General features: G+C 31.5%; 2 protein-coding genes and 1 long non-coding RNA gene across 4 annotated transcripts; 2 read left to right on the forward strand and 1 right to left on the reverse strand.

Moving 5' to 3' along the window:
• The first annotated feature begins 96 nt into the window (after window positions 1–96).
• LOC141457267 (ceramide phosphoethanolamine synthase-like) lies at window positions 97–13,139 on the forward strand. Of its 2 annotated transcripts, XM_074133997.1 has the most exons (7): window positions 99–538; window positions 613–780; window positions 863–1,206; window positions 1,278–1,409; window positions 1,611–1,768; window positions 2,895–12,375; window positions 12,734–13,139. In XM_074133997.1, exons 1-6 carry the CDS (start codon window positions 368–370, stop codon window positions 3,320–3,322), a joined length of 1,401 nt encoding a protein of 466 aa, XP_073990098.1. In that variant the 5' UTR covers window positions 99–367; the 3' UTR covers window positions 3,323–12,375; window positions 12,734–13,139. The 2 variants fall into 2 exon arrangements, with proteins under 2 accessions (XP_073990107.1, XP_073990098.1); XM_074134006.1 differs by lacking the exon at window positions 613–780 and having other exon boundaries at window positions 97–538.
• Window positions 13,140–13,145: 6 nt separating this feature from the next.
• On the forward strand, window positions 13,146–14,739 carry LOC141457289 (uncharacterized). The gene is made up of 2 exons (XR_012460299.1): window positions 13,146–14,513; window positions 14,588–14,739. It is a non-coding gene; the product is annotated as an uncharacterized lncRNA (long non-coding RNA).
• Window positions 14,626–17,199, reverse strand: Arpc3A (Actin-related protein 2/3 complex, subunit 3A). The gene is made up of 2 exons (XM_074134042.1): window positions 16,802–17,199; window positions 14,626–15,375 (listed from the first exon to the last, which is right to left on the reverse strand). Exon 2 carries the CDS (start codon window positions 15,362–15,364, stop codon window positions 14,834–14,836), a length of 531 nt encoding a protein of 176 aa, XP_073990143.1. The 5' UTR covers window positions 15,365–15,375; window positions 16,802–17,199; the 3' UTR covers window positions 14,626–14,833.
• Window positions 17,200–17,228: the final 29 nt, after the last annotated feature.

The following is a 17,228-nucleotide window of genomic DNA, read 5'->3' on the forward strand; positions in this document are numbered from 1 at the left end:
GAATTTAAAGTGAAGAACACGTAAGTTATGGAGATATAATGTCCAACTCAAAAGGGATTTTTTTTGTTTCAATTGTTTCTGCATTTTCTTTGTAGGGGCTATCAGTTCTTTTACCTTGCAGTTTTGTGTTAGTACGAATCGGTTTCGTTGATGCTTATCAATGTTATTACAGCTCCTCGCATACTACTTATACCTAAAACGCCATCACAATTAACACGATAACATATGTTTTTATTTTATTGTAGATTATTCCTGCCCTTCGTACTTCATTAGGACATAACTAAAATTATACATTTTGTTTAGGTAAAAATATTAAGACCTTTCTGTAAATTTATGTTTGCTTCCGTGAGTTTTGGTTTTTCCAGCGATGGCAAATACGGAGCAGGTGTTAAAATGGACTGCTGATAAAGTAAGTGACTGGTTAGTTGAGAAAGGATTTTCGAAGTACAGTAACGTATTTAAAGAACACAAAATTGATGGAAAAGCTCTTCTGCTAATTAATGAGGCTGACCTAAAATCTGCCCCAATAAGTATTAATGTAAGTAGCTTTTAATAATTAGTTCGATATAATATTCTTTGTCTAAAAACTAACTTAAAATTTTTCTCCTATAGACCTTAGGAGATATTAAGCGCTTGAGTTTAGAAATAAGACAGTTAAAAGTTGAGTGCCAACAAGCTCTGATAGATCAAGGCTATCATCCTGATACACTAATCTATTTATCAAAAGGCTTTCCTAACATTATAACTCATGGGAACTACCAATCAAATCACCGATTTGAAGTTCGTTTTATTTTTTGATGTTACAAAGTTGTTCAAATTAACATGTTAGGGTTTTATTTATTAGCTTTTAACTTCATTGTAGGAAAGTATTCTGAATTACCGTTATCAATCGCTGGATGGCATGGAACATGAGCTTCTTCATCCTCAGTCAAGTAGATCTTCAGAAGATGGGCGAGCAACTAATCTTAGGCCTGAATTATGGAAAGCTTTCATCGCTTTAGCATATTGCTTCGTAGTAACTTGGATTACTGCTTTTGTTATGGTGATTGTTCACGACAGAGTACCCGATATGAAAAAGTATCCTCCGCTTCCGGATATCTTCCTCGATAATGTACCTCATATACCATGGGCCTTCCACATGTGTGAATGGACTGGGACTTTACTTCTTTTCATATGGCTGTGCGTCTTAGTTTTCCACAAACATAGGTAAAAAAGTGTTCAATATTTAGAACTGACTAATAGGAAAGATTGAAATTAATTCTACTTTTTTTTTTTAGATTTATTTTACTACGAAGATTTTTTGCACTATCGGGAACAGTATTTTTATTACGTTGTATTACTATGTTAATAACATCTCTTTCGGTACCAGGGACACATTTAGATTGCAACCCTAGGCCAAATTCTTCCAGGTATTTTATTAAATTTAATTGTCTTATTTGCATTGCTAAAAATCAGAAAATGTTTTTCGAAAACAGGTGCCAAACTTGTGATATGATTGGTTCAGAAATTTATTTTTAAAAATGTAAAACTTAATGAACTTTATTGAAGAAAATGATTGAACTAGGAGGTCATTCGTCTTATAAAATTTTATTAACTTAGAATAATTTCAGTGGGAATGGAACGTCGGATATATTAACTAAAATGCAGGCAGCGTACGAAATATGGAGAGGAGCCGGAATGTCCATACAAGGTGTTAGGACATGTGGTGATTATATGTTTAGTGGTCATACGGTTGCTTTAACTATGCTCAACTTTTTTATCACTGAATGTAAGTACTTTTTCCATTCTAAAGTACCTTTGAAATTTCTGTTTGTTTCTTTTTAAGTTTATTCAATGCTATGTGATCTGGATATTTTAAAGTTCGAAAAGATAAAGTAGAATAGTATTCTGCACAGTAATTCCTTATAAATTAAGTAGTTTTTATGGAAAAAAAAACTGCCGTCTCTGACATGACAAAACATCTAATTTCGAGGAGCTAGGAAAGTCAAAAGTGTCCCATCTTGTCTTAACATCATAAACCACCTATGATGCAACCGTGGAGGTTGGATTTGTTTGAAGCATTATTAAACACGCCTCTGTTTGCCATGTTAATTCTTCTGTTCCTGGTTTGCTTTCCTATAATAACTCTATGTCCTCAGATTTGAGAAGCCTGTATTGATCGACCGGCTCTGTTTTGTGGTCCTATTGGGTGAATGTGTGAATATTGTTAATTGGGAGGGAGATTTTATCTTCATAAGTGCACTCCACCCTTGTAACTGCCGTATTGCTCTTCCTTCCAACAATCCTGGATTTATCAGGATTTAAGAGATCCTCATTTGGTTAGATAACATGGGATTATTACCGGATTATTATTATGATAATATTATAAAAATTAATTGATGAATTACTATTTTCCCATAATTCATGAGGGAAAGAACTGATACTGAAACGATTTAAGTCGCAACCTCAGTCTAGTTTTATTTTATGATTAACAAAATCAAATATATAAAGATCATTTTTTTTTCGAAATTTATCTTTTATTTTCTTCTATATGTCTATTTCATTCGTTATGACTACCATTTCGTCTAGTTTTGAAATGATACCTAGAATTGATAGAATGCTATTTTTAGTTCACTTTGCTAGTGATAGCTTATAATTATAAATTGTTTTCCTCGTAGTGATTGCCATTATATTAAAGCTTGTTATGGCTTTGTCACACTGAGTAAAACATATATATTAAAAATAATTGTATGAACAATGTGTAGAACTATTTGTTTGTAAAAGTTTACATTTAGATATTTATAAGTTGTTTACTCTTTCTTAAAGTTGTTTACTTGGGTTGATTGTTTATGAGTCATTAATTATTTATGTTTGTAAGCTGATCTCTTTTTTCTTTTTTTTTTCTTTTTTTCCAGACTCTCCAAGGGATATTTATTTACTCCATACCTTTACGTGGCTGTTAAATATGTTTGGTATATTTTTCATTCTTTCAGGCCATGAACATTATTCAATTGATGTATTTATAGCATTTTATATTACATCTCGATTATTTCTCTATTATCATACTTTGGCAAATAATCAATCGTTAATGCAGCGAGATTCTGGAAGAACTAGAATTTGGTTTCCTCTATTTAGCTTTTTTGAATCAGATGTTGATGGTATTGTCCCAAATGAGTATGAATCACCATTTGTGGTTATCCACAAAGTTAATGGAATAATAAAACAATCTATTAAACATATAATATTTCTAATTCAAGCAAATTTAACCATGAAATCCAATGCTACGCAGAGTAGCCCAACCAGTATTCACGCTAGTAAAAAACATAAGAAAAAAGTAAATTAGTACTTTAAAGACTGTTTTGTGATATGTAATATATTGTCCTTAATTATTGTACTCAGGATGTCATGTGAGCCATTTTTGTGAACATAAACCTTAAACAAAATGAATTCTCCAATACATTTAAAGTTGATAATGTCCTTTTTAAAAATGCTATTCATTTATTTTATTAACGATAATAAAGTAAATATGCTGCCAGTGATATATAGTTGTGTTAAAAATAATAATAATAATAGGCTCCTTAATTTCTTCCATCCATATTAAAAATATGTATCAAAAAATATGATAATAATAGCTGTATATTTGTTTTCATTCTTTCTTAAAATATGTACAAAATATGGCGTTTGAGCTTACAATTTTCTCCACCAATTAATAAGATTCTTCCAAGAAAACTTGTGAGAAGGCTGTCATATCTAGTTTTGCTGAGTTGGTTTTACATAATTTTTATTTTTATAACGCCTCTACATGTTTGATTATTGTTGTTGGAAGCCTCTCTAGTGTTGTCACATTAAAATCAATATTTCTCACGTTTGGAAGTTGGTAATTGATTATTCTTGCGCGAGAATATCTGTGGCTAAGTTGAAGTCGATAGTCATTTACAACCAAGACTATATTGGAACTTTCCTCTTCCTTTTGTTATTACAATATAATAATAGTGACTTTGGTTGTCAAAATCTAGTCTCATTATTTGCTTTGCTACCAAAACAGGAGATACTTAATTTTTTGCATGTTCACTGTCGTCTAGAAGTCATGGTCCATTCAAAAAAATGTTCTGGATTTCATTAGAGAGAGAAAGAAAGAGAGAGAGAGACCATACATTTTGACTAAAGAATTCTGAATTCGACACAAATGCACTTCTAAAAGAAGTCCTTTTAAGAATTGAGCAAAGCCATTTTTCACCGTGCTTGAAGGGTCACGCTGAAATCAAAGGGTTAGTTGTCATAACTGATCCCTTTTCGCAGACTGTTAAGATAGATTACTTGGAGATATCTAGCTCTATACCACCACCTTTACACAAAGAGCTTATTGTGGTATTCGGAATTAGGAAATTGTCTTCTCCCAGCTGTTTGATTAGTGTTCGAAGTCGAGAATGGATTCTGGGGAATTTCGTTTTGGCAATCATATAATTTAAGACTTGGGTAATATCTTATGGTTAGATTTAATTAAAAACGCAGTGCAAAACCTCCTCTAAAAAAAAAAATAAAAGAAAAAAATATATATATATATATATATATATATATATATATATATATAAATTTATATAAAGTAAAAATGCACAAGTTAAATACGATACTACGTTGAAAAATAATCTCTTTATCAGTGTGTACTATTATTACACTTAAGTACTGTTCGATAAAAAGAGTGTCAATGTCCAGTCTAAGCAACTGATATAATTTCTTGGAGTAGTGTTGTGAGCAATCCTTGAGCAATGCGAAAATTGACGCCCGAAGCAAATCAATAATTTGGCATTTCTCCTGCGTTTTACAAACATGATTGAGAAAATTATGTTGAAAGAAAAAATCTCCATTCGAGAACATTCTAAAAATAAAACATAAATAAATAAAATTACGTTATAAAACTAACTTATTATAAAAAAAGTTGCGTTTTGTATGGATTAGGTTTGATGCTGGAAATTTAACTGTAGCCGGTTGATGTACCAGATTATTTTTATTTTCTTTACTTACTTTTCATATAAATAAAGAGGGAGTGTTGAATCGTGCAGTTTTTAAATTTCGAAGAAGTCCGTTTTGAGCTTTGTGGGTCCGAAAAAGTGGTATATCTAATTGGCAATTGTTAGTATGTGTATTTGGACGCGCATTATAATTCAAAAACGAAATTCGCTGAATGATTATTATTTTTTTACTTTTTTTTTTGAACTACCAGTGGACAGATGATAACTTTTTAGTAAAAATCGGGCAAATAGAAGTGATTCTTTACAGAATATATTTTTCAGATTTTTTAAAGTTTTATCGAAAAGAGCTTAAACAATTTTCTTTGAACTCCGTTCCCTCGTTGCATTAGGATGGATTATAACAAACACTTTTCCAAGGAAATACTTCTTTTGGCAGTTCCGAGGGGTGACGAGATTAAGCTTATATTTAATGAGTCATTTCTAATATCATGTGTCTTCTTCATTTGTTTAAGTAAAATTCTAACTTTGAAGAAATTCGGTCGTCCCCGAGGTGCTGTACTAAAGTAACTTTAGTATTTTGCATATTTTCTTAGTAATCCTATGTTTAAGAAATGTCACTACATTTGATCGCCTTAGAAAAAATGGTTCAGTAGAAAACCATATTGCTTTGTCACAAAGCCAAACATTCTGTAATTGAAAATTTAGTGCTTGAAATTTCAAGTTTTTGTTTTATTTTCAAGTGCACACCTCTGTAAAATTGAAGACCTGGAGTTGGCCTGAAAATAATAATAAACTTAAATACTTAACACTTAAATGCATAATACCTTCAATGCATTCAAATGCATATTACCTGCAAGCGCCCTGTTTAGGATGCGTGTGTCACAGTTAAATGTTGCTTTTTATAAACCTCGAAAACCAATTAAAACTAAGTTGCTTTGAAAAATGTCTCAGTTTTCCTATCGAAGTTGCGAATCTGCCACTTTTCAACTGTAGTTAACATTTTCATTTGATCAAACGTTGCTTTAGTCAAAATTTCCATTTTTATTTATAGTATATGATGATGGTTTATTAGTCATAAGTTCGTGACAGCACTTTCTTTGCTATTATGCATGCTATTTATTTAAGATGCATATTCAGCCTCATGTATCTCGAACCCACCTCACTTACGCCATATGGCTACGGAACACATAAAACTGTAAAATATTAACTATCATTAAATTAATTACTTATTTTAATTAAATTAAACTCAACTAAATGGAGATACTGACATGAAAAGTATTATTAATAATACTTTAAAAATATTATTGATAATTATTATTATAATAACAATAGTTTTACATGATTAGACTCTCCCACGTTAACAATAAGTTGGCGCTAATGGCTGCAACAGTCGTTGCGCCCGAAAAAATCAACAAATTATTCGAAAACAAAATTTATAAAAATTCCATTTGTACGGTTCACAGTACATACAAGCATTAGAAACCTAGCACAAATAGCAAAGAAAATGCACGTATGTACATAAATAAATATAAGGCTACAAATAAAATGGATAACAACCGTTAAAAAGTTAACAATAATAATAATAATTAAATTAAAATTTTAAGATATTAAAATACTGAACAGTTGGCACAAAAAACTGTACTCCGCAGTGAAGGGACGTACGAGGGGGTACCCAAAAATAACCGGAATTGCGTTGCCGCGCATGGAGCTTATGTAGTACGCATTTCTGCCGCTAGACGTGTATAGCGCAATTCCTTGCCAGTTCAGTCCTGCCTGTGTTGTCTGCCTGGCTTGTTCTGTTCATCTGCAGTGATTGTTTTTACCAGCGCTGTTTTGTTCTTTTTTCGTTTTTTATGATGGCAAGTTTAAGTGGACAACGTGCATCTCTGAAATTTTGTTTTCTACTCGGCAAAAATGCTGCTGAAAGTGTTTTAATGTTGAAAACAGCTTACAAAAATGACGCTATGGGAAAAACTCAAGTATACGAGTGGTTTACTCGGTTTAAAAATGGCGACATGTCGATTGATGACAAACCTCGTTCTGGACGTCCATCAACTGCCCGAATCGACGAAAATGTTGAAAAAATTCGAGAGCTGGTGTTCACAGACCGTCGACAGACAATTGATCAACTGTCCGAGAGTAGTGGGTTATCTTGGAGCTCGGTTCAGCGAATTTTAACGGAAGATTTGGGGATGAAAAGGGTTGCTGCCAAGTTTGTTCCTCGAGTTCTAGTCAGTCGACAATCAAAAAGAACATCGAGTTGAAACATGTCGTGCTTTGAAACAACAGCTTGAAACTGATCCAGACTTTCTGTCAAAGGTCATTACTGGTGATGAGTCATGGTGCTATGGTTATGACCCAGAAACAAAGCAACAGTCGAGCCAATGGAAGACGTCATCTTCACCCCGACCAAAAAAATGTCAAGTCAAGTCAAACATCAAAACAATGCTGATTTGCTTTTTTGATGCCAAAGGCGTAGTCCATTCAGAGTTTGTCCCCGTCAATCAAACCTTGTATTTGGAAGTTTTGAAAAGATTGCGCAATAGTGTTCGCCAAAAAAGACCCGATTTGTGGCAAACAGGAGACTGGTTCTTCCACCACGACAATGCACCTGCACACACAGCCATCTCTGTTACACAGTTTTTGGCTAAAAATGGCATGGTTCCGCTGCCCCACGCACCTTACTCGCCTGACCTGGCTCCGTGCGACTTTTTCTTATTTCCACTCATGAAAAAGGGCATGAAAGGTCACCGATTTGACAACATTGAAGAGGTCAAGAAAAAAACGAAGAAGGAGCTGTCAGCCATTTCTAAAGATGACTACAAAAAATGTTTCGAACAGTGGAAGCACCGTTGGGACAAATGTATTAGTTGTAATGGAGAGTATTTTGAAGGGGATAAGGTTGTTCTGTAAAAAATTTGTAAATAAATAGCTTTTAAAAAATAATTCCGGTTTTTTTTGGGTACCCCCTCGTATACGAATGTGCTCCATTCTATTAGTTTATTGGTTTTAAAACTTTCACTGATCCGTATTGTGTCACGCTTCTGCCTGCCCACAAAATACGCCAAGATAGGGAGCGATGCTTTTTTAACAATTCGCTGGAATTATCATGCAAAGTTGTCTCAGTCCTATAGAATAACCATGCCTCTTTTCGTTACTAGGGAAACAAATTCTGTGCAGGAAATAATCTATTCTTTAGAATAATAATTAATTTACAACTTTTCACCATATAGATTATAAACGGATAATTGCAGTATGAAATAAAGTGATAAATTCGCTTTTGAATAGATTAATGAGCCTCTTTATGCTAGACTGTTCCCTTTATTGAATGTATGTTGTTTGATACAATAAATTCTTTCTGTAAATCTTGGGAGTTTCAAATACAGGTCCTGATTTTCTTCCTTGGTTAGGCTTATGGTTTTTTTTTTTTTTCTTTAGACTGCAGTTTGGGCACTTCGTAGCTTTAGATAACTTAATTAAATAAAATAGTATTTGGATAACTTATTAAATATTATAGTAACCTTTCAGGATTCCCTTTTTCTAGATTTTAGTAGCTTTTTATTAAGAGTAATTAGCATTACATAAAGTTAAGCATAAGTCTGCTCTTGCTCTTGTGCTCATGTATTCTACTCAAAATCTTAGAAATGGTAATTTTCTAAATTGACTTTAGTTCCTAATGTAAAAATGTTTTCTTATTTAATTTCAAATGTACATATAAAAAGATTCTCTTTTAACAACCTGAATAAATGTAAAATTATTGTAAATAATATTTAAAAAAAATATTAAATTATTTTTTGTACTTTTATTAATTTTTTTTTTTACAATATAGTAAATTTTAATTTTGTTACCCTACTATTGGAAATTATATTTTATTATATTAGGGGAACTTTGGTAATCGTGCACTTGTATATATTAGAGTTGCAGCTTTTATACATTTATTAATACCGTATAAAGATTTAGTTGTTACTAGTTTGTCTTGAGTCTTTTTAAGCAACTCAAGATAGTGAATTTTCTTAAACCTGTTACTAAACTTAATTTTCTGTAATGTACATTTTCTGAATTTAGTAACTTGTAAAACATTTCCAATTTTATCTGAAGATTTGAAGTACAAGTATAACTGTAATAATTCAATGTTTATTTGGTTAGAATTTTTTTAGGTTGCAGGAAAAAAATTACTAAAGCTGCATGAAAACCTGTATAATAAAAAAATACTTTAAACAGAAACAATCAGAGCTTACAACTGAATCAGTTTTGATTTTAAAGATAAGATTTTTACAGCAACCAGAATTATACCATTATCTTTATAATCGTCACAATAACTGCGATATTGCGATAAGTTTTCTTCAAGAGGTTTAAAGCTTTATCCTAATCAGTAAGTTCAAGTTGATATTTAATAAGAACCGTCAAGTCATTAAATGTTATTTAAAATTACATTTAAGCTTCAGTTGTTTTTTCACATATGTAATTGTTTAGTTTAAAACTTATTTTTATTGTGACTTATTTCTTATCTTTTTCAAGTTAAAAAAAATTTATGTACTCATTTTTTATTTATTTAATGTCTTTTGTTGTAATTTATAATACCCTATTAAAATTATTTGTTTGTTTGTTACTAAACTCATTTATACTGCACATTTAAGAAATATGTGAAAAATAAAATGAAAACAAACAATAAAGTGTAACTATGACAGCCTTACATAGTGTATATAGTTAAGATATTAATGTTAAGATTTTGCAATTGTGAAATACTGAATAGCTAAAAAATACGACAGTTAAAAGTATATATTTTAAATTTGATATTTTGCTAATTAAAATAAGCTTTCGGTCCTTTACTGAGGTACCAGAATGCTATTGAGACGTTAAGTGCGCTTTGTTAAGAAACTAGAATAGAAATTGAATTTTTCTTTTCTCCTTTAACTTTACTTGATTTTTTTATCCTCATTTTTTACCATAATAGGTAAAAGTTGAAGCTAAAGATTAAAATTAGACTTTAACTTAAATTTCAAAATTATTTAGCAATTATTTATTTGTCAAAATGTTGAACACAAACCTTTGTTCTTCCTTGTAATAAGTGCGTAAAATTTTCTACTTCTTTATAGTTATTTGATTTATTAAAAAGAATTTATTTTTTAACTTTGAAATAATTGTTAATCCTTGTTTAATCCCTTCATTCTGGGCGCTGACGCAACCTGAATTTGAATTTCTTACATTGAAATATTAATTTTAATTTGTTGAATCTTCTAATTTGATTAAGAAATGTGAAATCCAAAATGCTTAATGCATGCTACGGAATCACTGCTGCTAGAAGTACATGGATCTTTCCAGTTGTAGAAAAAATATGGTCTGAATTTGTAAAACAGGTAGTTCAAACTTTTCTTTTAGGTACGACTACTCCGATTTCTTTATTACTATCTGTTCCTGAATGCCTCCATGTCTATTAGAAACAGTTTCCAGGAAAATTCATCTTTATTGGTTCTCTGGATCAATTTAAAAGAATTCATATTTATTTATTCTTTCTCATAATTTTTATAATATTAAAGATCACCAAAGAATTCCGATTTCAGGGCTTGAAGGCAATCGTCTACTAATTATGTTTCAGCTCACTAGAAACATAAGTGTGCCAGAATTTTATCGAAAAAGAATCTACATTTTCTTCAGAGTTGGAGTGAAGCATTGTAAAACCTCTTCTTTAATTCAAGCTATCACTCGTTATGGAGTTAAATTATATTATTATTATCTTATGGTAGTCCATGGTGCCTCAGGTTCCCTTGTATTCTAGAAGATGGACAACAAGTGATTTTTTGTTTTATATATTTTATATTTTAAGATTTTACTGTTCCATCCCGTTCCATGTGTATTTTACACTTTTATGCCCTCCGGATGAATTTTAAACAAGACTTTAAGTAGGAAGTCACGTAATTAAAACGCTGCTATACCCAGATGATATAGTATTAATTACTGATCAGCCGCATACTCTGGAAAAAAAAAAAAATTCTGAAGCTAGAAGGATATTGCAAGAGGTGGAATTTCAAGTGAACCATGGCAGACGAATATCCATACCTTAATAAGTTTGTATTTTTATAAATTATAATGTCTTTTTGTATTTTGAATTTTTTCAATAAAACTTGCAATTATTATTCATATAGTTTTTATACTATATTTGAAACTCAATTTAACATAGCTGAACAATAACAAAAAAATTAAAATTTTTACAGAAAATTAGATAAATTTCAATAAATGAACATGAAAATTGCGTTGAGGCACAGAACTCGTCGGGTCATTCAGCCTCTCATGCGTCTCATTTGACGGATCTAAGTGCTTGTAACTCTGACGCAAAAAAGGCACCATGTAAACTTAACATTTATTCCGCCTTATCGTATACGTTACACAAAACATTTCACTGGTATATCGCTCTAGAGCGAAGTTGAATACTTAGTCTCCTCCACACAAATTAAGATAAATAATAATAATAAAAAAAAAATCAAATTTTAAACGAGTGATAGATACTCATTAAGAAGGATACGAAGTAGAAAGAAACCCTTAGGTTTCGAGAAAATACATAATGAATTATCTATTTAATGAAATGGTGTTTCGTTGAGTGATGGTGCCCAGAATGGTACTAAGAGTAATGTAAAGTTTGAGCTTCTGAAATTTTTGTTTGGAGCTTTATAGTTCACATAGTTGCATATGCAATTTTCTATAAAACACTTTCTCTTGCTTAGAAAACGCATCCAGAGAAATCACTGTACCTAGGAAGCAGGTATTTACTTACTTTAGCCTGTTATATAGAAAAATGAAAAAAAGGTCACATCTTTGTACAATATCATAATTTGACAAAGTAAGATATGTATGTTCCAGGGTTTATAATACAATATTACTAGAATGTATTAATAACTTTTGAGGATCTTCTTTAAAAATTAATAAACTTAGACCGTACTTTTTTAAAACTTCAATAAGGACTAATTCATGAATATTGGTACCTATAAGTCAACTATATTAAATTTAACAATTCACAATTATTCTGCTCATGTCACCTAAACATCAGATAACATAAAACATCCGGCTTATTGTACTAAAAAATTATTTCATTTTGATTTCCGCTGATAGATTAATATTGCAACATTGCCACAAAGGTTCTTTTATTATTACTTTAATTATACGATCATATTTTTATTTTCTAAGAATGCTTTCTAGAGTTTTCACGATACTCCTGTTTCTGTGGTTTGGGCTATTCAATTTAGTTTTGGTAAGTACAATCTTTAGTATCTTAATGACTTATTTTTGTGGAATTCATGTCTAAGTGGAATCTAACTTTTCCAGCTTCAAAGACCAAAGACAGGTGGACACCCTCAAAATAAAACTGCTTTACTTAAAGCAAGTTTTATAGAATCATCTAAATATTGCTCTGAAAGGCATGATGTGAATATGGGTAATAATCATTTTTATTTTACTAATTTATTCAATTTAACGCCTCTTACTCTATTATTTATTTCTAACTGGTACGACTTTCATTTATCATTTTTCTCTAGTTCATTTTTGTAACTACTCCAGAATATCCCCTTCATATTTCATGTTTTATTTTCATTCAAACATTGTACCTAAAAATAAAAAGGAACTTTTTCTAAGATTTTTGATTCAATTGAAATGATCTCCATAAGTAGCAAAAACCCAGAGCACAGATTATTTTATATAAATACTTTTTTAAAAATAATTTACTAGTAATTTTAATTCTAGCATTATAATCCGAATAAAGGGTTATTATAATATTGTATATATATATTTTTTAGTTCAAATGTTGGTCTTGTTTTCCGAAAAAGAAGTTAATGACTATAAAGGAAAATGTTACTTGCATTGCATGTTACAGAGATATAGATTGGTAAGGAAATCTTTTTAATTCAAAATTGAGAATTAAGCATACGTTGTAATAATATTGTAATTTGGCTAAATATCATCAGTAATATGGGATATTTACAATTATTATTACTTCTACTATCCACGGCGCTAGGTTTTGTAGGATCCTTATTTTTTTTTTGTACGCCCTTTAAAAATAGTTTTTGAACACATTTTTTTTTTTTCAGATGGATAAGGATGGAAATTACTTAAAAGATAGGTTTCAACCATTTATGGAGTACATCCCCATTTCTAACTTCCTGAAAACACTAAAAAAGAATCTTAATTATTGCCTAAATCAAGGTTAATTATTTGCTTTATCTGTCTGTTCGAAAAGTAATTAGAATGTAAACTATCCAGTTTATATAGTTAGTAAAGTAGCATTTCATTCACAAAGATCAGTGAAAAAATAAAATATAATGACTACAACCCTCATATTTTCTTTCATTATGAGCGGGTTTGGATTTTCGCCCATCATTAGAGATATAATGTTAAGCTATACATCTGGGTCTGCTGCTGAAATAAATATCTAAACTACGAATCCCTCCATTCTGTGTAAGTCATCAGAGTGAACCAGGTAGATTGTCTTCGGTCCCATTACTTCTACATGCTTGGAAATTTAAGCACTAGTACCCCGCGATCCTTGAGTGCCCGAAGTTGATGCTAACTCAAAATAATTTATGGAGATCATACGAATGCGAATAGGCAAATGCGTCTGCAAAAACCTGGGGTACCTTCTGCGAGGTATCAGCTGTCCACAATATTCAAAGCCGGCTGGATCCTCTTCGTATCCAAGAAAAGGAATTAACTATCCCAGACAGATCATCCTTATTGGAAGTCCTCCAGGATAACCAATTTAGCTAACGAAAAAGGTGGCTTTACTCCCCATTGGGATCACTTTTTAAAACCCAAGCCACTTCTGAAATTTCGTTCATTATATAGTTAACAATATTGTCTAATATGAGGTTGGCCAAGTTACACTAATTGGATAGATGCCTCCTTGCATAGTAATAGAGATTTAAGTGTCAAACGAGATATTAATAACCTTAGATATTTACAAAGACTTGCTTATAGGTACGTACTGTTGTAGATTTGCACCCATGTTCTCTAGCCTGTCATAACGTCCAGCAGCCGATATGTCATCATTAAGAAGCAATTAAAACTCATGGGTATGGGGGGAAAAAAAATTAGCGATACAAATTGAGTATAGAATTTTTTTCACTTAGACTGTTAAACTTCCAGCCTCAAAACAGGTTGGTTTGTATTGCACACCAGAACTTTCGAAATGCATTAGCTCTGAGTTTGACATAATGTTACTAATTATCAAAAATTAGAATAACTTTTCAATCAGATAAAACTGGAATTTTTTGGTTACGTTAATTCGGTTTTTGGCTTGAAATTTAAAATTTTATCCTCTTTTAAAGCAATAAATGTTGATTTATTTTAGATATATGTTAAATACATATATTGATTTTCTATGCGGGATCATGCATGAACAGAAGTTCACTAATAGATCATTTATGCTTACTTATTTATATCATTCAAGTTATACTATTTGATATAAACAGTAATAGTATAGTTTAATAGAAATCCCTTATATTAATTTTAGACAGTGAAGATCCTTGCGAAAAAGCATATAGATTTATAAAATGTTTTCAAATGAGAGGGGGAACAAAGGTATGTAGGTCTTTATTTTTATTATTCCAATTTCCTACTAAATGCTTTATCCTGGAATTCTTTTTAATTTTTAGACAAACCCGTTCCAAGAAACAGAAGTTCAACCTGCAGATGGATTTTAATATAAAACATATATTTGAATAAAATAAATGTATACATTAATTTGGCTTTCATTATTCTAACACTTCTATTTTATAATCCTTAATTACTTATATCATTGTTCAAAGCTAGCTTGCAAAAAAAGATTTCATTAGATATTCGTAAATTTAATACATTGTTGCAACTGAAATTTAAAACTTAATCTTCGCAAAATACAATAATTATTGGCCAGGGGCAGAAAGTGATTTATCCATAAATTTCTTTTTAGCAAAACAAAGCCACCATTTGGAAGGCTTTCCATCTTCACCATAAACTTTGTCACAAATGCGTACACCTGTTTCTTGCCTAATTTGTTGCAAATATTGTCTCATAAGATCAGCTTCACTCGATGTAGCAGGTTTTGCATATACTGAGTTAAGAGGAAATCCTGGTTCTCCAGGAATATCAAACTTTGATATTGCTAATGTGTACATTTCCTTCAAGCCATCGTTTTTTGATATACATTTTTGTAATTTTTTCAAACATTCTGTAATATATAGTATTATATAGATTAACACTCGATCAGCTTCACTTTTAATTTCATAAGTTCTGAAGAATACATTAGCCTTAAAATAGTATATAGCTTCATCAATAATATCCATATCTTTATCTGTTATGGGAGCTGGACCTCTATATTGTGTCCTCAAAGGAAGGATTGCCATGTTTCCTACTTGGTTACTGTAATCCAAAAATGAGGAGTGGTAGGCTGGCATTTCGATCTCTTCTAGAAGAAAATACAGAAAATTTCCGTTAAAAATGCGTTTAGAGAATCCACAATGCAATACATAGTTACATATCTGTTATTAATTCTAGAACATCTGATTAACAAGTATTTCATGTAACTGTTGAGATATTCTTAGAAATTTTAAATGATAGTAAAGTTCACCAAGGGAGAATAAGTTAGTTCTTATTAAAACACAATGTGTCAGAACTTATGTAAAGGGAGTCTCAAAATTCACGCAAGATTTCAATTTTGCTCCATTTGTTCGGTAAAGTGGTGCCAATGAAAAAAAAGACAGCTTGACAGCCGACTGTTCAGGGTTAATAAAAATGGAGCGCTACACAAAAGGAGAACGCGGCTGTTCAGGCAATGACAGTAAATAGTGCTTGCTATTGCGTCATGATATCCAATTTCTGTGCCTAAATTGCAAGATATGAATGTGGACGACATGTTGTCTCAACAAACGGTGCCACATGCCATACAACCCGAGAAACAATTATACAATTAATCCTTGCGAATATTAAGGAGCGGTAAAAATATTCTCAAGGATAATCTATTAACAACAGTCGATAACCAACCCATAAATCAATTATTGCTTGAGTCCTTTCCTGGTCGTGTAATTACTGTTTTAGTGATCAGGATTGGCTGCTCAGATCAAGCCATTTAGCGCCGTTGGACTTTTTTCTTTGGGGCTCCTTGAAGTCTAAGGTTAATGCCAATAAACCCACGACTACCCACGCCTTGAAGGAGGAAATTGAGCGCTGTATCAACGAAATTCATCCATTGAGGCCACATATATACAAGCAGTCATGGAAAACTTCAACATTTCAGTACGTAATGTGCCAGGCAAATGGAGACCACTTACTTGATATACTATTCCATACATAAACCCTTTATAAGATTGCTATAAAAAAATTAATCACAGAAATATTATAAGATGATCCTGTTTGATTTCAATGGTGACATAGACAGAAAAACATTCTAAAAAGGAGCAATTAATTTTATTTTGTTAAGGCGAGCCAACATCTCTGGTCGTGTAACAAATAATGGATTGAACGTGCAGCCAGCCGGGGACTTGGCTCTCAGCGTTTTGGGTTCAGAAATCACTCTTACTAACCAAATTGAAGCCACTAATTCTCATTGGAATATTAGAAAATTTTGACTCCGTCTACTAAAGTAATGCCTATTTTTTCAGGAGAGCTTTACGCCTAACCACCTAATTACCTGTCGATAGAGGCAATAGCAAACGTACTGTTCTCATATCAAATATTTAATAAAATCCAAGGTCAAGACCCTGAATTGAAACCAGTGCCACAACACATCTTAATTTTGGGAGCCTCTACAATTTCTTTCTTAAGATACATTACACCTTGCTTTTTCAGAACTTGCTTTATAAAATAAACTTTCTGATATTACTGAAAATACTTACCTTTTAAATTTCAACTGTTCTTAAAATTATTTCCAAACAACTAAACCCATTCAGCCCCTATAACTTATCAACTTCACTTTTAGAAACCTTTTCTTTATTCCTTTTAAATCACTAATAAAGAAAACCCAAAATGATTAAAAGTAAAGATTCTTAAACTGTCAATTTGTTTCCAAAATACTAGTTACTTAAGTTTCTACTTTCACCGATTCCACCTGCAGTTCCCAGTCTTAATTCCTATCCTATACTATTGCAACACCTGAATCTGAATCACTACACTAGGTGAGGCGTGGTAAATGCTATCCGTATCTGTTTGGAGTGTGGAGGGTTCTGGGCGTTAACTGTTGTGTAGAATGTAGATGTAGAGGAGTGTAGACGTTAATGAAGATGCTTGAACACGGCATGAGATTACTTTTGAAGATATTTGATT

This window comes from Rhodnius prolixus, unplaced genomic scaffold, assembly GCF_049639745.1.
Source record: "Rhodnius prolixus isolate KJV_2025 unplaced genomic scaffold, Rpr scaffold_1, whole genome shotgun sequence".
NCBI lineage: Eukaryota > Metazoa > Arthropoda > Insecta > Hemiptera > Reduviidae > Rhodnius > Rhodnius prolixus.

What these genes read in the sequence shown, in the direction of transcription:
- Arpc3A (XM_074134042.1), bottom strand. Translation starts at nt 15,364, where the DNA reads ATGCCAGCCTACCACTCCTCATTTTTGGATTACAGTAACCAAGTAGGA.
- LOC141457267 (XM_074133997.1), top strand. Translation starts at nt 368, where the DNA reads ATGGCAAATACGGAGCAGGTGTTAAAATGGACTGCTGATAAAGTAAGT. An exon ending in CTGCCCCAATAAGTATTAAT is followed by an intron (nt 539 to 612) that starts GTAAGTAGCTTT and finishes TTTCTCCTATAG; the next exon opens with ACCTTAGGAGATATTAAGCG. An exon ending in CCTAGGCCAAATTCTTCCAG is followed by an intron (nt 1,410 to 1,610) that starts GTATTTTATTAA and finishes GAATAATTTCAG; the next exon opens with TGGGAATGGAACGTCGGATA.